The sequence below is a fragment of the Symphodus melops genome (genome assembly GCF_947650265.1).
Source record: "Symphodus melops genome assembly, chromosome: 22".
NCBI classification, from domain to species: domain Eukaryota; kingdom Metazoa; phylum Chordata; class Actinopteri; order Labriformes; family Labridae; genus Symphodus; species Symphodus melops.
In genome coordinates, this window is record NC_136712.1 from 6,609,227 (window position 1) to 6,635,609 (window position 26,383).

Below are 26,383 nucleotides of genomic sequence, written 5' to 3' on the forward strand. Positions count from 1 at the left end.
TAGAGGAGGAGAGATAGTGATTGTTAACAGGTATGAAGGGATGAAGAGGTTGAAGAGATGGATGAATGATTTGGCAATGAGCAGGAAGAGGAGGGGAAAGAGGGAAAGGAGCAAAGGAGGTCATCTTTCAAAATATACTGACAATTTTGTTGGTATGGTAGATTACTTTCTTCTGTGCATGAGTGTGTTTGTAAGCGTGTGTAAGCGAGTGTGTGTCTCTTATGGAATCCAAACATGCTTCGTAAGGCCAAATTTTCTCAGTAAAGCCTGAAAGAAGATGTGTACTAATACTTGCTTCAAGGTGAGAGCCCTGTGTGTGTGTGTGTGTGTGCATGACTGCAATGTGTGCCTCACCCATTAATTGTGTGTCAGTGTCTGATCAAGTGTCATCATCACTTAATTGACTGATAATCACCTCATCCCTGTCTGCCCAAATGGATACCTGTTGGGACGATGTGGAGCAGGAAAAGCAGATGGAGGGAACAGTGTGAGAAATAAGACGGAAGAGACATCGATGACAAAGGGCATATAGAGGAGATGATGAGAGAGGCTGATTAAGGGCAGGATAATTTGATGTGTCCCCTTCACTGCCTATCGTCTGGTTGAGCCAACCTAATGAGTACAGACTTTTTTGTAAAGCTGTTTCTGTTGCTGTAATTTGTCCTGACAGTATTTTGGTTGGAGCCATATTTGATCGTTTGTTACATACGTTTTGTGCGTTCGTTTGTGTCTGCAATGGCATTTTACGACAGGGTGCTCAGAGTTGCAGTGATAGCATCTCTCTCCAGTCTTTATCATTAAGTAGAACAGCTCCACTGGCTGCCGTTCCGATCACAGCTCATTATGCTCTGCTGCTCAGCTCAAACTGAAGTTCGGCTCAGTTAGGTTCATTTCAAGTTCAGTTAGAGTGAAAACTGAATGTCTTTACGGTTTATAGACTGATCTATAAAGTCCTCTAAAAAAAATTTTTTTCTGTCTCTCTGCTTGGTGGAGATATATTTCATTCTGTTTTATGATTTCACCAACATGAGCAAGTCTATTTCAATTCAGCATTCAGCCAAAGCTTGTTTAAAGAATTTCATGTGAAAGTTTGTTGTAATACACATCACATGGATATGATAATGCACATCTGTATCCACTGTAAAGTACCACATACATTAAAGACTATACAGAGTTATGAGTTATTTTGACTGATTAGACTTGTGTTCAGGTTGAAAGACAGAGATAGTATGTGAACTCTCCATCATGAATTACAGTGATGGTGTTAGGCCCTTACAGATGCAACAAAGTTAAATCTCCTGTGGGGAACCTTTCGTGTGTGAGGATGCACACTCTGTGGCCAAGGCGGTGCCTCTTAATTCTTGCACATGCACAAGAAAGAAAACATGTTTCAAGACAGCATTTTATACAATAGTCAGCCTTATGCCTACTCTCAGGAGGAGTTTTGGCTAGTAATAGTCAGTACTGCGTAGTCTCTTTTGATATTCTCTCCTGCATTTGTAGGTCATCAAGAGGCATCAGTATACATTTTGCTCAGTTTCATGAAGACTATGAAGCTGAAACTACGAAAAACAACTAGTTTTTTTTTTTTTTTAAATGACTTTTTGCCTTTTTTAGTTGAAAAAGCACATGAAAAATACAACCAAATAGAGCGGAACTTGATTTAGCTCCTTCTATTGCTATCCTTTCATTGTACTGTGTAGACTCCTAAACACAATGAGTCATCATTACTGTTATCAGAAGCACCAGTTGAGTATGACAAATTGTAAAGCTTTCTTTTTACAATAGTTCATACTGTACAGTATAATGTGTGTGTAATGTGTATTATCATACAGTATATTACATAGCATCCATAAGCCTCTGAAGACCTTTGACTGTCTGACACCACTGCCTGTCTGACAGTAATAGTATTAGAGAGAATTAGTGTGAAATATTTTCTGTGGTAAAATCACATGATGGATGGATAAATAATTGGATTAAGTCCAGTCACTCTTGGTTAAGCCTCCTAGTCCTTCACACCATATTTCTCATCTTCACTTTTTCCCTATTTTTCTGTTCCTCCTCTTTCCTTCATTTTTATTTGTTTTCTTGTCTGTCCATCCTCCCACCATTCTCCCCCTCCTTCTACAGTAAATACACCTCCCTTCTCTCTGCTTCCTGTCTTGTTCATCCTCTTCTCTTTTTCTTTTCTTCCATCTTTTCCTTCATCCTTGCCTTCTCCTCCTTCTTCCCTTCAGTGAGACTCATATTACCCCAGGCTGCAGTTTCCCCCCCTCCTGCAGAATAAAGAACTGCTAATGGAATTATGTTCACACACGTCAGCAGACACTCTATCATACAAACACACACACACTCACACACAGGATTGTGAGTATGCTTGAGATAGGACGGATGGACAGACAGAAATGCAGTCAGACAGATTATTGAGCAGAGTATTATTAAAGTTTTACTCTTCTCTAATCCTCAAACGCTCACTCATGCAACACACTCACAGATGCACACACATGCATGCATGCGCCGCACACACGGGCACAGACACACACACTCGCAAGCTCTCAGTGGGGTACACTTTGTGAGAGAGACAGGCAGTGTGAGATAAACTGATCACGCAGCAGTACAATATGCTGAAAGTGATTATGTGTGCATGTGTGTGTTTGTGTGAGATAGTGAGTGGAAGAGAGAGAGATGATGATGTGCAACAGCAGTCCGGAAGCAGATATTAACCCACACTGGAGTCAATGGTGGAAAGAAAGAGGGACATTTTTCCATATTATCTCAGACAAATGCTTGATTCCATAATAAAGTAAAGTTTGCGATGTCCTCTAGCTTTCAAAATCCCAGAAACCCTCAAATCAAACCCATATTTTAGAGAAAAGGGGGAAATAGTTTCATCTAAGTAATGAGATGATCCAAATTTAAACCACAGTGGTATTTCCCACAAGGCACAGCGGTGCTGGTACCCACCAAGTGACTTCACTGCTGATAAATGTGAAGAACACCTCTGCCTTATAGGCATGATGCATAGATGCATCATATTTTCATACACATAAACATTGTTTAGTCAATACATTTGGTTTAATATAACTTTTTTTTTTTTTTTTTTTTACCTTTATAAGGTTTTTTATAGCTCAAAAATAAAAGTCATGAAAAATAAAACGGGAAATAATTGAACATAAAAAGAAAAGTACAATGTTATATAAATCAACAACATATTCAATAAAAAAGTAAATGAAGAATATTAGCTAACATTAAGATATAGGTATTCAACAGAAAATACAAATAATTATAAACCATTAATGTGAAAATATGTAAAGCTCCGCCCCCCACGTGCTTACCTCTGGTCACGTGAGCTACTCCTGGTAAGGCTACACATAGACATAATAAGGCTACATACGTGCAATTAATTAAGCATAATAGTCAATATTATTAGGCGTAAAATATAAAGAGTTGTTGGAATACAAGACAAGGGGATAGTCATGTTAGATTTACAGTTGCGTTTAGGTTGCTGTCCGAAGTTTAGTTTGTTTCTTGTCATCTTGGAGGCAGGTCCTTTACCTGCCAGGTGCACTGGAAGGAGGTGGAGTCCTCTCAGTTAGCTTCCGCCAAAAGAGGAATACGTAAAGTATTCTGGTAACCTTAAGGTTGTTATGGTTCTATAACGCACAGGTTATTTTTTTGTCATTACTGCTTGTAGATAAGTTATGGCTTGGGAACAAAGCGCCTGCTAAGTGATTTCTAGAAATGTGCTAAGCTACATGCTAATGGATAAAGATAAATACAGTGCTGCAGCTACTTATTTAAATCATTACCTTAAATTCAATTGTGTGGTTCTTGTGTCTCAGTATTTTTTAATTGTTCACCCTGTTAAACATTTTAAAACCGTTATTATTTAGAACACACAACCTCATTTTAATTTGAAACTGATTTATTTAGAGCAGATGTAACTCCCATTTAACAGTAAAATACTCAATATGGCATATGAATGCACAGGTGTTACTAATTGAAATAATTATGACTTCATTCATCAGCTGGTTTTCTTCAAGCTCCTAATGGGACACACATGCACACTGTTTCATTAACTGTTGTACTTCTTAAAAACTCAAAATGTAACTTAAGGTTCCAACACTTAAGTTACACACTGTAAAAAAGTATTCAAATACAGACTGTATGTGTGGCCGCCTTTATTATGATTGAGAGTGACTTAATATTTTCCAAGTAACGCTCAGTAACATTTATAGTTTCTTCTTTGTAATGATCAGTAACATTTATAGTTTCTTCTTTGTAACATTAAGTAACATTTATAACTTGGTCATTGTCACGTTCAGTAACATTTCTAGTTTCTTTGAACGCCATGTTGTGTGGCTGAGAAAGCCTCCTATTGTAATCATGGAGTCCAGGGGAGACTCGTCAGATGTCACAGGCTGTTTTTAACTACATCCACATTGTTTGAGCCATTTACTAATACCCATGTGTGTTTCTTTCATTTCATGTTTGAAACAGGATTTCAAAATCCCAGGACTTTAGGGAGGCAAGTAAGTCAGTCAGTAATCCACTGAAAAGAAGTCCAAAGTATGAGAGTAAACACACAACTTGTGAAGATGGGTTCTTCTTGGATTTATGAAAGATAGCGTTTAGTTACAACTAAGGAGGTGGATTAATGTCCCCTTAAACCATTATGAACTGAGAGTTCGTACAACTGAAAATCTCTGAATGGGATTTCAGCTGGAGTTATAAACCCTCTGCAATCACAGCAAGCATGTAGGATAAATCTGTCACTCTTTTCACATTCTCACCCTCTTTCTGTCTCATCTCTGTTGCAACTGTTCAGGTTGGATTAACTTCACTTTGTGTTGTTGTGGGTTTTTTTAAGAGGTTTTTTTCTCCCAAAGTAGCTTTGGAAAGTTCATTTTTGTAATTTGACATCAGAATAACAATTGTTCAAATGTGACAGAACTAAGCATATAGATCCTTTTGTTGTCAGTCACAACTCTTGAAATCAACACAAATGTTTTAGTTAGACCTGCCAAGGGTGGTTGTAGGGTGGGGGTATTAGTGTAAACCTTGCTCTGATGTCAGAGGCAAGGGTGGGCTAAGAGGATATTTGAGCTGTCTTTAATCTGGCTAAGCATACTGTACAGTATGGATAATCCGCTCGTTCTTACAGTACTTTAACTCATTCATCCCTATTCCTACTCTTTGTCTGGGTGATAAAACTATGTAATCTCACTGAGATTATTGTAATTCTGTCTCTCATTTCACTTTAACATTCTTTTTTTTCCTTTTACTCATTCATTTGTTTTTTTTTTTGCATTTTTTGGGGGATTTATGCACAGACTTAAAACATGGCAACACCTCCACTGAGTGAATGCATAACGTTTGACTCCAGTCATTGTATCATAATGTTAATCTAAGACTACTGTTATTTCTCCTAAAAGATATTTATAATGCTGATGTTTTATTTCACAATGACTACTGTTAGCACTAATCATTTACCAGCCAGCAGTTTCTGCTCAGACGAGTGGTGTTGTTTTTGTATGTTGACACAAAGTGAAAGGACTGCTTATCCTACACAATATGCTTTTGAGCTAAACAGCACACAGTTAGCTCTGTGTACTTGCTTGACAGATGGGAATCTATTAGTCATCAGTCTATTCTAGAGGGAGACATTTCAGTGTCTGAAAAATATACAAGGCTCACTAACTGATATGTCAACAACTTAAACCTCCCTGAAGCCTGTAAAGTATAATAACAAACTGTCTGAAATATCAACACTGTAATGTCTTAGAGGAGCCACGTGTGATGCAGGAAATCAGTTATTTAAGAGCTTGCTGACATGTACATGTATTGTTTTCTTACTTAATTCTCCTATCTCTTATTTTTTCCTTTGCAGGCTCCGATTACTCTCCTCCTCCCCCTCTTCCTCGTCCTCCTCCCCCCGGACTGACCAATGAGCACATTGGCACTGGGAGCCACAGTGACCATGATGGAGGAGGGGGCGGGGTCAACCACGGGGTGGGCGTGGTGGGCCTGGCACCTGAGCATATTCCCACACCTGGGGCAGCCTTGAGCTGGCAGGCGGCCATCGATGCTGCGCGACAAGCAAAGATGATGGGCAACGCTGCATCTAGCGGAGGGGCAGCGCTCGGGACAGGAGGGGGTGGGCCAATCTCCACGGCCAGCTCCACACAAAGAAAGAGACAACACTACAGCTCTAAGCCCAAGAAACCAACAACAACGACGGCAACAAGGCCACCACGGGCCCTGCTCTGTCTCACACTTAAGAACCCCATCCGCAGGGCCTGCATCAGCATCGTGGAGTGGAAGTATCCTTTAACTAACCCTGCGCAGAGCTCTGTGTTATCAGTGTTTTATGTTAGATTAACAAGCAACATGTCTGACCTTTATTTCTGAAGGAAAAGTCGAATCTTGCATGAAATTTTGCCTGACACCTTTTAAATTATCCGAGACATACAAACACTGACATAAACCCACAAAAACATTGTCCATTTTGTGTTGCTGAATAGAGCTGGTTGCTCTAACACAACAAAACAAACAAACCAAATAGGCGCAGTGTAAAACAATCGCCTCTTATTCAGATCACTAATCCTGATAACATTTCTGTTTAAATCATATTTCTATAACTTTTTTTATAATAGAGTTATTGCCATATTTGTTTTTGTTTGCCTGCCGCCAGCTGTATGTGGAACGTAAAGGAACTGCAGAACTTTACACTTCCCCACTGTCTTTATTTTTCACCACTGAATGTTGCAGCTTGTTTGTTACCAAAAAATAATCCAGAAGGTTCCATAAACCTTAAATACTGTAAATGAAGGAATGGGAGTGTAATGGTTGTACGCTTAAATTTTTCATTACTATTGTATAATTCGTTATAGTCTAACAGGGGTCAGCTTTGACTTGCTGCGAAAGCCATCATCGGTCGGAAAGAAGGGAAGCGATTGGGAATCCAGGAAGTAAATAGATGAAAAATTCTTCACATTCTCTGTTTTGTTCATTTTCCCTCTTCTGTCTTTTTCATTCCTTCTACTCTTTTTCTCTTGAATAATCTCTGTCCTCCCGTATGTCTCTCTTGTTGTTTTTCTTTGCTCTCCAATCACGTGTCCTAATCCCTTTTCCCCTCCGTCAGTCTGGCGTCTGTCTTGGTCTTTCAGGTTTTACGTTATTTTCTCACTGGAAGATAAAACAAATTGAGTCATTTTTATCCCCCTTCACACCTCTCCTAAACATATGTCTCTTCCAAAGCTCCTTCTAACTGCATTCATGCTCTCTCCCTCAGGTCCATCCATGCTTCACTCTCTCCGTTGCTCCCTCCACCTTCCAAACCCATGTCTCTAGCAGCATTTATTATTCGTCTCTCATTCCCTCTGTCCGTCCAAATCCCTTTATTCCTGCTATTCCTCTGCCCGTCCTCCCTTTTTAAACTTCTCCTGTGGAGATTTTGTCCCAATTTTAAAGCTGCTGAACATAATGACTAATTTTTCCTCAGGCTGGGATAGAGAGAGAAATGGAGAGGCAGAAATGGTCAGTGTCACAGCCAAAGTGATGTATAATAGAAGAGGGTCGACATGAGCTTGAGCTCAGCAAGAGCACAGTCACACTTCGTCCTGAGAGGGAGTAGAGGAGAGGAAGAGGAGGGGCTGGGGGAATGGGAAGGGCAGGGATGTGGGCAGGACATGGATGTCGACAGGGGAGATGATGGAGCTAAGTAGCTGAAGAGAGAGGGAGGAATTCATGGGAGGACAGGAAAGGTAAACAAGAAAAATGACAGGGTAGTGGGAGGGTAAATAACGAGTGAGGGGAGGAGAGGAGAAAAGATAGGGGGATCTTGAGGGAGGAGAAGAGAGAAGAGCAAAGGCAGAACCAATGGGTGATCAAAGAGAAGATGAGTTAGTATTAGTCTGTTTATTTCACATGTTTTATAATATTTTAAAATTCATTTTTTAACCTGAAAGGTGAAATCCAAATTGTTTTTTAAGCAGCAAACTTATTCAAACAACCATTATCAATAAAAAAATATTATTTATTAATAGCATAATTCCTTTGTGAACCTTGCATTATGACTGCTGTTTATCTAACAACTAAAACATAATTTCTTAAGATTGATTGTTTTAATGGTTTTGCTCAGTTTTTATGAAAACAGCAAGGTTCCCAAAAATGTACCATCAGAACAGCCCTGTCTTTTAAAATGTGTATAATCGTTGCACGCAAAATATCCTTCTGATCACCTTGAGTGAGTGTCAGCGTTTGTGTAAAGTCATAGTGTTAGCAGTAAATGGATCCTGCCCAGGGTGTGTTGTTTAAAAAAAAAAAGCAGCAAATTAATCAAATTGCATGCATAAACCCCAGGGTCACTGGAGTAATTTCACCCAATGACTGATGAGTGTTCCGATCATTACCCACAATTCCCAGCATCATTCATTTAAATTGCTCTGAGGCAGGGAAGTAAAGAAGGAAGAAGGAGAGTGACAGAGGTAGAGGTGAGGGATGGGATGACTGGAGGAAAGATGAGTGATGTTAAGCGGGGCTTGTTAGAAGTATGAGAAGATGAAGAAAAAGGAAGGTGTAAAAACAAAAAGACTGACCCCAAAACCCATTGATGAAGCAGGATGGTGTTAAACTACAATCAATTCTGTCCTTCTGGAGTTCAAAAATCTTCAGTCTGTCTATCAATCTTTCTGCCGGCCATTCTGTCTAAATCTAGTTTTGGATGTCCTTCGTAGCCACAGTGTGCGACTCTTTGAATGCAGTGTATGTTGGAACATCAGTCTGTAGGTGACTTTGTGCTCTGTGCTGTAAGTGATGCATTCCTGTGTTGTTATTTTTTATTCACTGGGCTTTGTGTGTGTGTGTGTGTTTCATGTATTCTGTGAGCACCTCTGTCTCCAGAGATAGCAGATTTGACATCTTCTTCCCCTCCTCCTCTGTTACCATGACAACAACTGCTGCTCTCAACAGGTCGATAGGGCAGGTCTGAGCTCCCGCGTACACAAACATGCATGGGCACATGTGAAGAGCACACGCACAGTTACACCCAGATGATGAAAGACCAGTGCCCACACACACGTGAAAGCGCTCACACACACACACACACACACACACACACACACACTTGCACGCACTCATGCTGTGTAATAATAGCATTTAAGTATTACCTGCACACTGCAAGGTCAGCAGGAGAGACAAAAAAAGAGTGGGGGCAACTTTATATCTTTGAACTATGTTCCATCTATGAAATCACACTTTGTGGTAATTTGAAAAAGTGTCATTGAGTGCATTTACATTCATAAACCCACAGTTTCCTCAGCTTCAGCTTAAATACATTCTTTCACATTAAGAGTTTTTGTTGCGGTTTTCCACTCAAAGTGACAGAAGTGATTATCGGGGAAACATCTTAGCGATATTGTTGTGCACAACATGTACAGAGACTGTCACAATGTGTATACGGATGCAATTCTACTGTGCCAGTTTGTTGTAAGCGTATCCAGTTGCTTGGTTAAAATGTTGATGGTATATTTTTGATTCGTAAATGCCTCAGACAGTTAACCCCCCCCCCCCCCCCCCCCCCCCCCTCTCTTGAATACAACATTATAGCTGCTGTGAAATCTGCTGAGCGAAACGGATGCTGATTTCATTTTAATTTGATTTATTTCAGCTTTTTAAGAGCTGTTACTGGCAATCTTCCTGATAGCTTTGAATCAAATTAATTTTGAAGTCTACAGAATGTTGTTAAAGATGGATATTTTCTGTTGTTTCGCTGGTTCATGAACAGTATAATTATACTTTTCTTTGGCTGTATTGTTGAATCAAACCGATAGAATTTCCTGTAAGTGTTGTTTTGCTCTCAACAGCACAGTAGACTGTAGATTTATTGTCATGTTGATATAAACAGACCTTAAGGGGGTTTTTTAAATCATGGGTCAGGAACCCCAATTGAACCACAAGCCTGTTCTTCTGTGGGTCCTTGCGTGCCCCGGCTACAAGGGTGAGTGATTATGTTAGCCACATTTCAGTCCCGTGTTAAACGAGCAGAATGATGTTGTGGTCCAAAAAAGTTCACGGGTCAGTCCTTTATCCAAACATATACTAAGTAGCGCTGCCACAATAAGAAACAGTAGTAGTAGCCTGTAAAATGGATAGCTGGCCTGTTTCTTGAGGGGCCACACACAGCAAAATTGGTGGTTATAGATGATTATAGGTGGTATAGGTCGGTTAAAGTGGTTAAGTTCACGCCCTCTTATTTTAACTAAAACTTGCTTTTTACTTTACTTAAGATAGTTTGATCATTTCTCTGAAATATAAGCTGTTAAGAAACAGTACTGGGTAATTCAGAACTATTTATTTAGCAGCAATAATTCGGACCCTTAAGATTGCTCGAAAGTAAAACTTTGCTTGGCGTCGTCGACCATGTTTCAACAATGTCCTGAAAGCTTAAAAATCAGCATTCATGCTGTTAAACATGGCTGTCAGCTAGATTTTATTCATAGTTTATCTGGGAGATTTGAGTTTTTGACAGGGTAACTAATCAATATGTAGCTGTTTTTGTTATACCACATGGTCTGGAGTCTAGACTAAATAGCTAAAAGAAATGGAAGGATGTATGGAAGGAAGGAAGGAATGAATGGAAGAGAAGAGGGCAAAGAAGAGAGGTGACAACAGTGGCAGTTAGTAATTGTGTTGATGAAAACCAGACCTCCTTTTATCTCTCCTCCACATTCTCCCTCTCTTCTTTCCTCTCTTGTTTCCTCTCACTCTCTCTCTATCTCTGTGGCCAAAAATAATGAGGTCACTCCCCTCTCAAGGACTGTTCCATATAAAAAACCCTCTGCGTCTCTCCTCTCTCATTCCATCTCGCTCCTTCTCTTTCCCCGTCCACATCCTGTCTTCCACGCGACAGGCCTGCTCCTTGCTGCACCCATATTAGGACATGCACTGTCTTCGTAGCCCCCCCCCCCCCCCCCAAGAGCTTCTTAAGTGACCCAATATGTCTTATTGTTTGCAAAAAGGCCAACTCTACAGCTTTGATCTCTCTCATCGTGTACACTGCTGGTGCACTTTGCTTTGTGTGTATATACACCTCTACTTATGTAAGGATGTATTAGCTTGTTTAAAAATACCTCTTTGTTGAAATTATATGACTGATATGGAGACTTTGTGTTCCGGAAAGGTCAGAATTCTTGGTCTGTTTTCTGTTTTTTTCTTCCTGTGTGTGGAACTGTTTTGTTTCTATCAAACACTGAAACCCTGCCTGAACTAATATGTATGGATATATATATTTTTGAAAAGTTTTAAGATTAAAGGATTAAGGACTGTCAGATCTATTCTAAAATAGAAATAAGGATTGTTAGACTCGAGCAAAATGTTGGTAGCTCATATCCTATATAAAAGATGGACATAGTCATAGTGAACAAGCTGAAAGCACTTATTGCCTATACTCAAAGTATATAGAGTATAGTCGACACTGATTGCCTATACTCAAACGTTATATACTGCATACTGCCTGCTAACCTGAGCGTAAGCATGACATTAGCATCATAATGATGTATGTCCTCTCTCAGCACATTACAAAATGACTTATATTTGACACCGTAGTATGAATAGTAGCTGGTTTCTGAACACAGCCTGTTTGGCTGTGAGGCGTTATGAAGCCAACGATGGTGGCCAGCATTCTGAAATACTGACTGAAAAATGTGAACTTTTGGTGTTCTTGGCTTTATCCCTTCTATTTATGTTTCTTGTTCTGGTTGTTGTATTCCTTAACTGTCCTCCAGACCATTTGAGATCATAATCCTGATGACCATCTTTGCCAACTGTGTGGCCTTAGCCGTCTACATCCCCTTCCCCGAGGATGACTCAAACGCCACCAACTCCAACCTGGTAAGTGCAATACTTCAGCAGCTTTACAGATGATAACCCCTCTGGCTGTAGGTCACATATCTGCTTTGTTAAGGAACTGCTTTGCCACATTGGCTGTTTCTCCTCAAAACTCTGGGGAGAGGGTTTCTTGGTTTTTGTTGATGTGGCCTAAAAAGTTCTCTTTGTGGTTGATTTGTCTTTGCTCACACATTAAGGATGTGGTGGACTTATAAAACATGTTGTCTACAGAGTTGTCTTTTAATTATCACCACATTTACACATTCCCAGTTGATTCTATGTGACACTGTTACTGGTTCATTAAGATGAGCAGAGAGGGTAAAAGGCAGAGGCAGTGGAGGAAATAAAGATGGGAGCAGGAGGGAAAAAGAAAAAAAAAAGTGAAGGGTAGATTGATTCTTTTGTTGAGCATAGTCACTCATTTATTGTTTAAGTACTCTGCTTTGGAGGCATAGAAAAATGACAGTTTTTGGTTATAATGGTCGACTCTTGAATTGTATCATGTAAAGCTATGTGAGCTGGTTTGATCAAGAGTAAGGAATAATTTTCTTGTGGGCAACAGAAATGTTTTTGCAAAGGAGAAAATTGTTGTTTTGATTTATTCAGAACATGCAGTACTCCAAAATACCAAAGGTAGTACAATGTGATGATTTTCAAAGTCATCCCACCAAACAAAGTTATCTTATGATTTTAAACAGGACTGCTTCCTGCCAAACTTTGAAACTAATTGCTTAATTCTGGCTGCCTACCAGGTTGTGAGTAAGTGAGTGTAACTCTGTGTGCTTTTAACAAGCAGTGTACTTCTTTTCATAAGTCGACACTTAAGGGGTCACACAAGGTTTTAGGCCAATCCCAGCTGACATTGGCTAATAGCTATTCAATTCACATTGTTATAAATCAGTACAATGACAATGTTTGTGTCATATTTTAGATGTATACTACACTAAGCCCTAGAAGGGCAGCTAACATCTGTCATTTTTCCGTTCTTTCCCTCTTCACTTCATCCTGAGAGCTCATGCTGCACTATCACAACCGTAACTGGTTTGTTGTAATAATGGCTATTCATACAGTTCCTTTGGATTTGAAATACATTAATGATTGGATAAATAAGAGTTTTTGTTATCTATTTTTCCTGGAATCGACCCCAACATTTCTCCTGTAATGACACTTTCATGGCAGGTAAATGAGTCAGTTGAAGAGTAGATAGCACTGAGGAAGAACAGCTGTTCATCTTCATTTGTGACCATCACCCACTCTCTCCGCCGTCCTCTCGTCTCGTGTCTCTCTGAATTTTTTGAAATGGCATTGGCAGAAGCGTTCAGAATATCTTTTCCTGTTACAAACAAAGTTAAAGGTCTTGGCAGTTACATTCCAGTTATTAACAGTTACTAAATCAACAACCTGGGGTTATCTGTAAGCGTTTCACATCAGTCCGATATCATATGATAGATTTCACTCGAATAGGTAAGGCATGGGATCATGGTAAAAGTAAGGGCACAATCACACACGGCCGTGTTGGAATGTGTAAACTATTGAACTGGATCGTGGTGGGTTTCATATACTGTGTGAGGTTTTTGAATGGAACCACACCGATCTTTACTCTCTCTCTCTGTTTGTCAACACATGGACGGCACTTTGAACCCCCTTTTCCATTTTGAAACTGAATACAGCATGATGCTCTGGCATGCAGACACACACACACACACACACACACACACACACACACACACACACACACACACACACACACACACACACACGAACAAGTTTGTCCTCCGAAATGAATCTATTTTAATATCTTCAATCCCTGTAGAGTTCTTCCGGATCCTTCTGGTAACCTTTCCCCCTCCAACACCAACCAGTAAATGAATACAACATGGACTCATGTACTCACCACCACCACAGCTGTGGTCAATTAGTTTTATCACCTTTTGACAGACAGGAAGCAGCGGGCAGATGGACCAAAGGATTTAAACATGTGTGTGTGGACTATACAAAAGTGCCTTTTTCCATTTGAGCAGTTCTTCAACGGCTTATGTTCCACCATGACTTTACAAGTTTTCAGATAGGATGGGGGTAAATGCCACGCGCGTTGTGGGGTAGGGCTTGGTTCAGGGGAGGAGTTTGCCCATGGGCAAATTGCATCCATTTATTGGCACAAGTTACTAGGTGACTGAAACAATAGCGGGGAAAGTAGCTGCTTTTTGGACGTGCCATGTATCTATCCACTATTCAGAAGAAAGCCCCGGCCTGTCTTTTGCTGAGAAGGAAGAGACGAGCATCAAAATAGAAGAGGGTGTGGGTTAGTGAAATCCTCAGGGCACAGAAGGATTTTGGGGCATTCTGATAGGCTCATCCAGGAGATGCAGCTCTATAACGACTGCTGTCAGATCCAGGCTAAGTATGGAGACATTTGACAGCCCACCTGGGGAGAGTTGCCCATGTTTATCAATTTTATCCATTTTTAGCACATATGCCTCAGGCTTAAACAAAATTCATGAAGTACAAACTGGAAAACTGTCGCATCATGACTCTTCTTAGCATCCTGACAATGCTCTTGCGCCCCTGACCCTGCTTGTGATGGAGCCAGGGTTAAAGAATCAATATGGCCACCCTTTGCTAGCTTTGCACAAGTCTTCCTTATGTAATACCAGAGATCTGTTGCATTGCCTTCCGTACAAGATTTCTATTTCTGTCTGCATCCCATAATGTGCTGCTCTGTCTCCTTGACGACATGCCCAATAATAGCAGCCGGAGAGGTTGTCATGGATATGGTAACCGTAGTGATGCTCCTCATCTGTCCTTGGTTGCAGAAGAGGAGACGGTTATTCGAACCAAAGTGTGTAAAAGTCTCTTTTCTTATGAACAAAATGTTTGGTTTGTTAAGTTCAGCTTTTTTTAAGATGACGATGTGAAGCCCCTGAAAAAAAGTCTGTGAACTCCCTGTGATAATTTTTTCCCTTTTTTCCTTTTATGTTCAATATGCTTTACCCCCTTTTTTCTCCTCTTGCTCTATCTCATTTTCTCAATCTAATCAAATCAATATGGATACTTTCTGATGGACAGAATAATGGTCTCACCATGACTCATAACCAAGTAATCAGCTAATCAATACAGAGTAATAGAGGCAAGACATGAAACGCACACTTACCTGCACACATAACACACTTGACACGAAATCCAGTGAAAAATAATGAGGAGTATTCAGTGTGATAGAGTTGCTTTGATTCTGTGTGTTTGTCTACATTCAGTTTTTAAGGATTTATTTGATTTTTTTTTTAATTATTTGTTAAGCGGTATTTGTGCATGATGAATTCATACCTGTATTTATGGTTTTTCATGGCTGCTCATTTGTGTGCGAAGGTGTGTGTCTGTATCAACAGTAGAGTGTCAGGGTGTTAAAAGTCGAATGACTTTGAAAAACAACCTCTATTTGCCTTTGATGTCTACTCACTCATTGTGTCTGTGTGAATGTAAAGGCTGCAAGAAGGTTATAATTCTATTTAAGGTGTTTAAATGTCTACAATAATGCACCTTAGATTGGAGTACTCCACGTTATATTTAGATGATGGCTTACTCCCAAGATGACCAGTGTAATCAATCATTGTCATCCAAAAAGTGTGTATTCATATCAGTGGCTTATTGATACTATTCACTTGTTCTGCGGTCCATGTTAACGTGTTTAAGATGTTGACTCATTGATTAGATAACCAGAATGCATTGCCTTATAAAGACTCAGTTTTTGTCTGCTTTCTGTCTTTAAGTCTGTGCGTGTCTACCAGTCTCTCACTTCCTGTTCACATCACTTTTTGTTGTTAAGGATCAAGTTAACATGCTGTTCCTATGGGTGCTACTCTGCTGGTTGCTAGGTGTCTATTTATAGATGTAAGGGAACGCTCAGCATCTATCTATATGTTCACTTATCTAAACAATGTTGGTCTGTGTATTCTTGTTGTGATGGTGGAGGGTAAAAGTGTAAGAGTGGTCCACAGCCACTGTTTCTGCCCCGCAGATAAGGATATACTGGAGCTGTGTATTTATTACGAATTTTGCAGAAAGAGAGCGACAGTATATTATCTTACACTTGAGCAAGGCTTCTAACTACATGGGCTAGTTTAAAACTGCAGTACCACAAGTTCCAACCATGATATAGTCTGGGGAATCATTATTTTAAATGCCATTCCCCTTTTCAGCTCCCTGAGGAACCAAGCAATACCCCAGATATATTTTCTGTTCGAGACTGGGAGCTTTCCAAATCCAAAGTAACTACTTCAGAGTGCTGTTTGGTTTCTGCTCCATTGGCTCAATATTTTGGAGCTATTTTCTACCAACCCCTCACTGCTGCAGAGATCCATTGAACTAAAACATTTAGGAAAAATAATACTGACTGCACTGAAATTCATCTTTTTAACTAAGAGATGTCTCTGCTTTTCTAGGATTTCTTTCATATCCATAGTCTTTACCTTGTTTGCTCCCATGTAATGCAGTTTTTTTTTTTTGGTCTGACGTGTGACCAACTCAAACAGGAATCAGGAATGGAAAGGTGTAATTGATGGACTTGAATCGATTAGCGGTCGGATAGTTGTTTTGTGTTTGCAATATTTGTGTTTTTATCTGCTGTGGTTGCAAACATTGTGATTATAATAATGATGGAAGAGGTAATGGATTATGGTGAGTGTACAGGAAACATAAAGCCTCTAATGAACCAGAGAACAACAAGCTTGGACTTTTTGAAGATGACTTTATTTATTGTTATTTTCTCAGTCCTTGGGCAAACTTAATTGGTATTGCTGTTAAGAAACACAAATGGGGTACAGTGTAACATCCTGCTTTGGTATCATCCCTGTATGATTGTTTTGAAATGAAAATACATCATAAGTGAGAAAATAGTGTGATGCCATGTTGCCTCAGTCTCTCCCTTTCTTTCTCTCCTTTGCTCTTCCCCACCTCTAATAAAAGTGTAAGATAAAGGCGGTAAATGATGGCAGCTGTGGCGACCACATTCTTTACAACATCATTTCCCATTTCCTCTCCCCTCCTCCTTTTTTTTCTTTTTTAATGGTCCCATTTTGGTGATAAAGATGGGGAAATTTCCACACAAAACTTCTGACCCCTTCTCTTTCTTCTCTTTTGCTTCCTCAGTCTGCACATACATTCATTGTGTCTGCTAGTCCAAACTGAAAACGTCACGTTCGTATTTTTAGGTTTTTATTTTTGTGAGTACACAGTCTCAGGCACAAGTCCCATGATTCCTGAACAGATCCCTGGAAATGGTCCCATGTTGCCCTGTCTGTTTACTCTAAACCTGCATTCTTCCCTGGCTATGTTTGTACATGTATATATGTGTTCATGTGAGTGGGAAGGAGAAAAATGGATCTATGCGTGTGAATGTGTCGGATGCAGCTTTGGTTTCAACACAGTAATGTTGCAGACAAGTCATGTTATATCAGCTAGAATGAGCCGTATGAAACTGAACAAAGTTTCAGTTCTACAAATACTGAGGCAAGTGTTATTAACATTACATAACAGTCCGAACGAGGCCTCTATGCATATGTGCATGTATGAGCATTTGTATGTAACTCCAGTTGTGCCAGTGGTTGAAGCATGAGAGACAGAGGCCGTGAGGGGAGAAAGAAGAGAGAGCAGGATATTTTTACTGAGCTAAAAGTGTCCACCTCTGCTTCACATCGACCCACATTACAGCTCCCACAGAGCACACCGAGCGATAGAGAGAGTAATGTCTCAGTGTCCATCACTGAAACGCCACCGTCTCTGTGGAAAGTTAACACAGGGGACGTTGTAAGGCTCACTATCCCCATTTCAGTTAGAAACATTCTTACAACAGTGTGACATTATGATAAATACCATTGATGTAAGCTAAGTGGCTGTGTGTCAGACTGTTACTGTACAGGGCTGCGAAAACAAAACCTCAGGAGGCAACAGAGTGAACTGAGCCAAGTAACCACTTGTGTAGTGTTGGCTGGGCATATGGCAGCACAGAGATGACATCATTTGAAAAGTGATAAGATTAGTCTATGAATCCACATATGATTAAATGAATACAACAGTATTGTTGTTTGTTCTGAATTTAAGATTGCTGTTCAAAAGACGTATTACATTTAAAACTTTAGTTAAAATTTAAGTTTAAGACATATAAAGTATGACTGATTGCAGTGGACAATTTTACAGAACACGTAGAAAAAAGTGAAAAGGCAAAAAAAAGAAACCTGTGTTGACTTAACTGTTGTAGTAGCTTTAAAATCAAACACCGAGCTTTCACCTGAGAGGTTATGATCCTTTCCCCACACCGTGTTATAAATGATTCTATTCTGTCTTTTTCCTTTCAGTGGTCATATATATCATCATCATAACCAAGAAAAATATGTCAGATTCCACATGCATAGGTGATTTATACTCTGTGAAATACTTCTTTATATATACATATTTGTTGTGCATGTATGTTGTATGTCTTACAAACATACACAGAGAAATATATGAAGCTTACTGTGAAAGCCCCTTGTACATTTACAACACTGATCCAAGAATCAGTAAATCTGAGCTTAATATGCAGTATCCTCCTATCCCTGGCATGTGTGACACAGACACACACACACACACACACACACACACACACACACACACACACACACAGACACAGACACACACACACACACACACACACACACACACACACACACACACACACACACACCCGATTTATACAGCAAACATTAGAGCATGGCAACAAAGGTAATTGAAGTGCACAGTAGATCTCTCTGCAAATTAGGCGGGCAAACAGGTGTAATGTGTGCTCTGTGTATGCATACGTCTTCATCTTTCCAGACTAATATTTGACCAGCGATAAAAGCCTGCTGTGACATCACAGAGGAGTAAAGCAAACTACACAGGGGCTACTTTCGGCTAAAAAACCCCATCAATCAATCTCCACTGAGCTTTATGCAACGCCTTCCTGTTGCTTACGTGATTCTTTTTTTTCCCATTCCATCGATATACGGTTTTATACTGTGGTTGAAATGTTACTAATGGAGTTGCAGTTGTGGTCCTTAAAAATGAAAGGAGATGTTTTTTTGTTTTAATCTGTGTGCTGAGGTTGTGTTCCAGTGACTACCGGTCCTGTTAGGGAGAGCTAGCAGTCATGTTGGTGTGGTATTCACTGACATTTAGCCATCTGGTCTGGGATCTGGCAGCGTCTCTCTGTCTTCTTCTTTGTATCCCTCAACATACGCACACGCGCACACACACACACACACACACACACACACACAGATTTGTACAAGTCGAGCACGCAAACACACTCACGCAAAGTGCAAATCCTGGCTTGAAACTGTGGCTGTTGATAAAGCTTGTCTCAATGTGTGTGCATTTCTGTATACCTTTAGTGTGATTTGGGTATCTTGCCTGCATCATTAAAGGGCTGGGTTCCCATAGAAACAGATATTTCCTTCTACTTCGTTGTGGCAACCTGTGCGAGAGCGTGCATGAGGTGCATGCAGTTGTATCTAATACAGTAATGAGGTTAATTGAAGTAAGAGCTCAATGATCTTCATCCTTTCATACGTCTCATTGATTGAAGATATTGATAGATAAAGGCTCAGGGTGTGTTTTTTTGCGTGCCTTGAAATAGCCATGATATGGGAAATTTGTGAAAGCAGCTGAACCTCACCACAGAAGGAACTTTATTAGTCAACATCCATTGTTAAGGCACACCCGATGTGCAGTTTGCAGCTCTAATGTTTGTTTTATTCCTGGTATCAGTCATTAATCCTGAATTTGCATCAAAATGTCATCATGTGTTTGCTGTCTTCTGAGTCTTAATCCTTGAAGAGTGAGATGCTGGTGGGAGGTAGATTGATCAATAGAGCGGCATTGTTTATTCTATAAAGTGCTGTTTCCACCAGGGATGTCACAATAACCTCAAAAAAGAATTACCCTGATATGAATAAGCCAACAGTGGAGCATGGGGGAAACGGTCAACTGCAAGTAAAGTCACCTCAGCCCTCACCTCTGAAACAGCACTGCACTGATATCTAAACCGTACAGTTTATGTGACCTGCAGCCAAATGTAAAAGGAGTACTTTCTTAAAATCTTTGTACTCATAACCTAGTTATGGTAGTAGAATAAAATGTAGAATCACATCAAACTATACAAAGACACTGGTACCCTAACAGCGTTAACATTAAAGCTTTTTAAAAGGGGTTTAACTTTGATTTAGTTTGGACTAGAATTTTGAATGATAGTTTACCTACATGGCAGGGAGCACGCCCCAGAACATGCATAATACATAACTAAAAACAACTTCAAAGAACGGTTTTATATCAGCACTAAAGTGGTGCACTGTTCATTTTCCAACGTTGCATATCGACATGATATTTAAACAGCATGACTAACATGGCAGCTGGATGTATACAGAGGAGGATGTTCTTTATAATTAGGTGTGTATGCATTTCCATTTGGCCAATCAGGCTTACATATATAGTGTTTTGTGTGCCAGTTTCTGGATCTTTGACCTTTTATCGCTCATTTCTGACTATTCTTTCTCTTCTTTCCACTCTTATCATCTTTCTCTCTCCTGTCCTCCTGCTTTGTAGGACAACTATCAGGTGTGTGTGTGTGTGTGTGTGTGTGTGTGTGTGTGTGTGAGACAGCGACCTCCCTCTGCTGCCCCTCCGCACCCTCCCACTCCTGGGAGGTGACCCAGTTTCCCATGATCCAATGCGGCTGCTTCTGCTGTGTTGTTGCCGTAGCAATATTACGCAAGCCCTTTAATGCCGACTGTGACTGTACCATGAATAATGGATAAAGAGAGTGACAGAGTATTGGACAGCAGAAGGATGAGTGGAGAAAGAGAAGGGACAGAGAGGTAATAAAAAGGGATTTTTAAAAAAGAAAATCGAAGGAGTCCCAGACAAATAGAAATAAGGGCGATCTGGACCAATGAAGGTCTTGTTACTTTGTGATTTGCAAATTTTTAAAATGAAGCTTTCACATTGATTAAAGATCCAAACAAATATTTGGACTTAATCAGAAACATGATCTCTTTTTACCTGTACAACATGTGGTTCATTTGTGCTGACTTATTTGGGATAAGTTAGGGGTGTGAGGTAAACCGGTTAAGATGTGAAGCTGTCAGCAGCAGTGGTGGATAAATGAGGGTTACATAGTGATTTGTGATGGACAAAAGCTCGGCTAATTGCAGCTCTGTTTAAGCTTGAATAATAAACTTTTCAAGCTGTTGAGACTCCTTTATTATGAGCGAGTCGTATCAGGAAATATGTTTTCCATCTTTGCTGCAGGGAAAGGAAACTTAAAACCCCCCACACATTCAGTTAGAAGCTACTGAGATCAAAATGAAGAGTGACTTTTAAAAAGCTCTTTCTCTGGTCTCACACACATTATGGAGTTAGATATCCCATTAAACAAGAACAGAGATGCTCTGAGTGTGTAAAATGTGTTCATTTCTGCAATCCTCCCTTTTAACACTATAATACAGAAGTATAATACTATACTGGAAAACGAAGAACTATTATTTATTGACTTATATATTCTATAATTATGAGGTTAGGTTATATATATGCTTTTTTTAAACTTTCGTTTAACTCATTTTAGTGTGTGTAATAAAAAGTTGAATCTGCTCATCTCAGTTAGCTTAGCGTGTCATTAAAAACTATTGATGCTCCATCATTACATCAGGTGATCCGCCTGTGTTTAGATGACTGAAAACACATTTTCAAGCCGTGCAAAAAGAGTAAAGAGAAATTATTCCTACAAGTACAACATTTACATGATTTTAAGTTTCACACTTTGAATTGTCAAAGAACAAAAAATGTCTTCATGATAAATTGAGCTTTTTATCCAGTGTCTTTGCCTGGTTGGACAAGTAGCTGTGGCTTGTGCGGGTAGCGTGGTTCAGTGTATTTAAATCTTAAGGCCAGACGTATAGTTTAAAGAGGTCAGTGAGTCAGAGACCCTACATGGCAATAAAGACTTTGGGTCACGTTGCGTGTCTGAGTGCCAAGGAGAATGTGCTTGTGACTTTGTGTGTGTACGTCTGTGTGAGAGTTTGTGCCGGCCTTTGCGTAGCTCGTAGTTAATCCCTGTTACTGCTGACTGCAGCACACACCTGTTGAAAAGCACTTTGGCTGTGACACACAAATACACACATCCAGCCTTTCTGTGGAGCAGAAACGTACACACAGGGGCATGTAGTGATGGCCGGCACCCATTACCTTTCTGCCAGAGCTGTCAATCCTTGATGTGGCAGTGAGTTTGTACAGCAGTGGGTTCACACAAACGCATACTCACACTCACACACAGCACATGCTCTTTCTCTGTCGTATCTAAAAGACTTTAAAGTGGCCAAGTCTTTCACTTCAAAGCAGGAAGTTAACACAGACTCGCATACATTTGCTCAATAAAAGAAGTACAGCATAAGGCACCATGCGTGCTTAATGAGTGTTGTGAGGGCTGAAAACATGTCTCACTCTGTTTTCCTGTAGTAAAGGTTCCAGTGTGGTAATTGCACATGCACGATCTTAAAGAGGCAGCTGTGAGGCTGTAATAACTTTACACCAAAAGAGGACTTAGGTGTAGGTCTATAAGGGAGTTAAAGTCTCCTAATCTGCCACATTCTGCTCATTTCTAAATTCTCCAGGGCTACCACACGGGTTACAATGACTTTGTTTGTTTGTTGATTAGTGAAACCTGTCAAAAGTAGGAAAAGGGGAGTTAATTTTAATGCACAGGTTTAATGTTGCAGATTATATAAAATGAGATGCACATCAGCATGACAGATGACTTGAGTCTTTAATCAATCAAGTATTATTGCTGATTGTGAAATGCATTAATTAACGGCAGTGTTGATGTAAGGAGAGGTGATCTGGCCCCCTGACGAGGATGAATGAATGAATTATATTGAAGTATTTTGGTTTAGGATTATGCTTTTCTTTTGGAGTGGTAAGAGGTTACATTGAATGGTGGGGGAAACACTCAAACTGAATTGTTTCAACAGATGAATGATATTACCTAAATCTTATCAACTGATATAGAATAAATCACTCAAAATGCCCAAAATAAATGAATAGAATTTTTGCTATTTAACTCCAAAGCATATTAAAGGAGTGGTCTGCACATGCACCATTATGCCACACAGCAACACGTCGTCTTTATAGGTTACTCTAGTTCCTCCTCTGAGTTGAAACTCACTCAGATACATTATGATACACACTGCAACCACACACACACACACCACATGGTATCAAAGGCAGCATATGGCTCCATGTGTTCGCTATAAGCCTTTACCATTAGTCTCACAAAGTCTGCTTAACAAGGACTTTGATGTGAGTGTAACGAGAGAGAGGCTGACAAGACTGAGATGAACTGTGTGTTTCAGAATATTGGGGTGAAAGGAAAGATACTGGGGAGACATGGCTGTTGTGTAAGAGAGAGACAGTGCGTTTAAAGCGTTGAGACAGAAGAAGAGGATCAATAAAAACAGTCTCGTCCTGTACAGTTTTACTTGTCAAGATAATAAATCAGGATCTGACAGTAGGAACATATGGGAACTATTTTGTGACTTAAAGAACATATGTATCTTTACAAACTCAAGTCAGGAGACCCATAGCTGCCCATACAGATGTGGCTTCCAGTAAAGTTTAAACCAAATATTAAACTCAATCTTATAGGGGTATTAAGGAAAATGTGTCCATGAGGTTGTCTTGTGTTTCACTATCACAAGAAAACTACTCAATTTGACGACCATCTTGAACTCTTTGTAGGGTGCATATTCTCTGAGGTCAGTTGTGTTGCACACAGCAGTGCCTCATACACACGCAGGGACCACAGATGAAACGTAAAAAATTGTCCAAAGCATCAAGTCTGTGGCCTGCTCTTTGAAGCTGTCAGTTTTTTCCTCACAGCGTAGTGTTGCTTCTCGGTGAATCTCTCATTTCTTTGTAACTGCTCTGTAGTTCTAAAATGATGCAGATTGTTTCACAGCAATACTGACTTTGCAGAGAGATTCCAGCCAAACGTGTTGGTTGCCTGGAAACACGAGAAACACCTTCGTCTTTACGTGGTTTCAACCTCCTGCTCTTTTGCTCTCTTGTCCCCCTTCTGATATTTATACTTTTAAACGTTGTTTAACTGAAGTCAGGTGTTTTCTGTTTCCTCAGATTGTCTTTCCTTTTCACAGTTGTTGTCTTTGTGTTTATACAGTTTCTCACACATTCAGTCTGTCTGTGTTTGTCTTTTCCATACCGTCTTCTTTTACCAGAGTTGAATCATAATGATGACTTTTTAACTTGAGAATAAGAAGCAAGCGAGCAAGTTAGGTCAGAGGTGGAAGTGGAGCGGGATGAAAAATGGTTGAGAAGAGAGAAAAGGTGTTTTAAAGTTGGACTTTACATGATGAAGCTGAGAACATGGAAACACAAAGCACCGCTGTACAGTACTCACTTAGATTTCACCTGTGGTCATGGACTATAGATGGTTACTGCTGCCTAGCAACCTTTTCTCTTTTCTGTGTTTATCTCTACTCATACATACTGACACCCAAGAAACATACTTCCTGTTTTAAATTCTGTTCCGTGTCCTTCTTGAATTCTTAATTTAACTTAATTTCTAAAGCCTTGAAGCAAATGGTTAGCCTGAAGGCTTCGTTTAAATCCAACTGTACAGCAAACTGTATTTCACACGCTCACTTCTGTGCAGCGTTTCCCCTTCCCCACATCCTGACGTGACCTCCAGCCCCTCCAAATGAAGAACAAACAACAAACTTTATTTGGGAACTTAAAATATATGTGCATTTGTTTTATTTCTGCAGAACAGGAGTTTCTTTTGTTTTTGCTTTAAACAATCAGACTGACTGACAGCAGGTGCGAAGCCTCCCTTTAACTTTAATGAAATGTACAGAAGCCGGTCTCATGAACTTACAGTGTATTTATTAGATAAGACAATCCTTTAGACTAACCTCCATTGTTACAGTAAAGGCAAAAATACAGTGAGATAAGCGTAAAAAAATACACAATACGAATACATTTTATTTAAAGTAAAAACAAAATATCATTTTGTTTTTAAAATTGTTTGAATGACAAAAGCAAGTGATTTGATAAAAAATCGCCAACCACACACTACTTTGTTCAACTATTGAATGAATCACCAAAATAATCGAGAGCATACTCGATGACTGAAATAACTGATAGCTAACTGTAGCTCTAGATGTAGACACTGTCTCTTCTTCCTGATTTAACTCGGTTTAAATCATCTATTCTTGAATAAAATCCCGTATAACCTCAAAAAATGAATTTCTCACTGACATACAGTTTCAAAGTTAAAAAATATTAGTGGATCACATTAAACTTGAAATGTTCAGTTCAAAGTCTTTGCATTGGAATGAACAAAGGTTGAGCTGTCGTTCAGGGCTGTGGTGGAGGATGTGTGAAATGCATGACATGACGCAATATTTGTAATCCAATCGTAAATGAGAAAAGAAACCCGTTTTTTAAAATCTCTTGTTTGTACATTGTATTTTCTAGGGTCACCTTTCTGTTGTGGAACAAGAAAACTACTGCTACATTTCTGAACAATCAGAGAAAAAGGATTGTGCCACAACTGAGCGTCATTTTTCTTGCCGGGAGAAAAATGTGAATTATTTTGTTGTCGTTTGTCCTCTCATAAGATTTAACTTCTCAGAACCATGAGTTTGCTTTTTTTTTATCTCAGCCAAGTGAACTTTGTTTTCTTGTTTTAGTCAAAAGAAACCTTCAAACATCTCTGTCATGAGTATGACAGACATGTAATGCAGCCAGCTTCTTTTAATTTAATTTGGCTACCAAAGTGATACTGAAAGAAAATATTTCTTACTGATTATATTGCCATGCTTTAACAGAGTAAGAGGCACATAAAAGCACCCCCCTTCTCATTCCCTCTTCCTGCTGCAGTCCTCTCCTCTCTTATCTCTTTTACCTCTCCTTCTCCTCCAGCCATGCTTTTCCCGTGTCTTCTCCCTGATCTAATTAAAAATACCATCTTCAGTTGACTGGTGAGCCCCCTCCTATCCTCTCCCCTGTGCTCTGCTGCAGTGTAAACACGCTGTGTCACATCAAACGCCTGAATCCGCTGTGTCATGATTTGGAAGCTTAAGCTTCAGCTCGTTTCCACCAAGCGGTTCTGCACGGTTCGTCTCATACGGCACGCGTTTTGTGGCAAGCTGGGAAAGGTCCCCAAATTACAGGATCAGGCTTTACCGAACCAAACCATACCAAACTGTACTGATCCATACCGGACCGCTTAGTGCAAACAGGGCTTTTGTGGCTGATCCACTTTGTTTGTCAATTTGACTGTGCCATGATAGATTCTATTTCCTCTTCAAATACAGTGTAGTTTTCTTTATTTATTGTTACTTACACTGTTTATTTATTTCTTTATATCTTAAATGATTTCAAAGATGTAGTCTAACATAGCTAACGCTCTAGC

The 26,383-nt window shown here is 39.7% G+C and overlaps 1 protein-coding gene across 19 annotated transcripts in view; it reads left to right on the forward strand.

The window, feature by feature from the left end:
- Window positions 1-26,383, forward strand: part of cacna1c (calcium channel, voltage-dependent, L type, alpha 1C subunit) — a 162,039-nt gene that overhangs the window by 38,149 nt on the left and 97,507 nt on the right. For all 19 annotated transcript variants that reach the window (XM_079335637.1, XM_079335626.1, XM_079335635.1 and 16 more), the window contains exons 2-3: window positions 5,891-6,323; window positions 11,787-11,892. In XM_079335637.1, coding sequence (XP_079191763.1) covers window positions 5,891-6,323; window positions 11,787-11,892 — 539 coding nt within the window. The remainder of the gene's footprint in view (window positions 1-5,890; window positions 6,324-11,786; window positions 11,893-26,383) is intronic.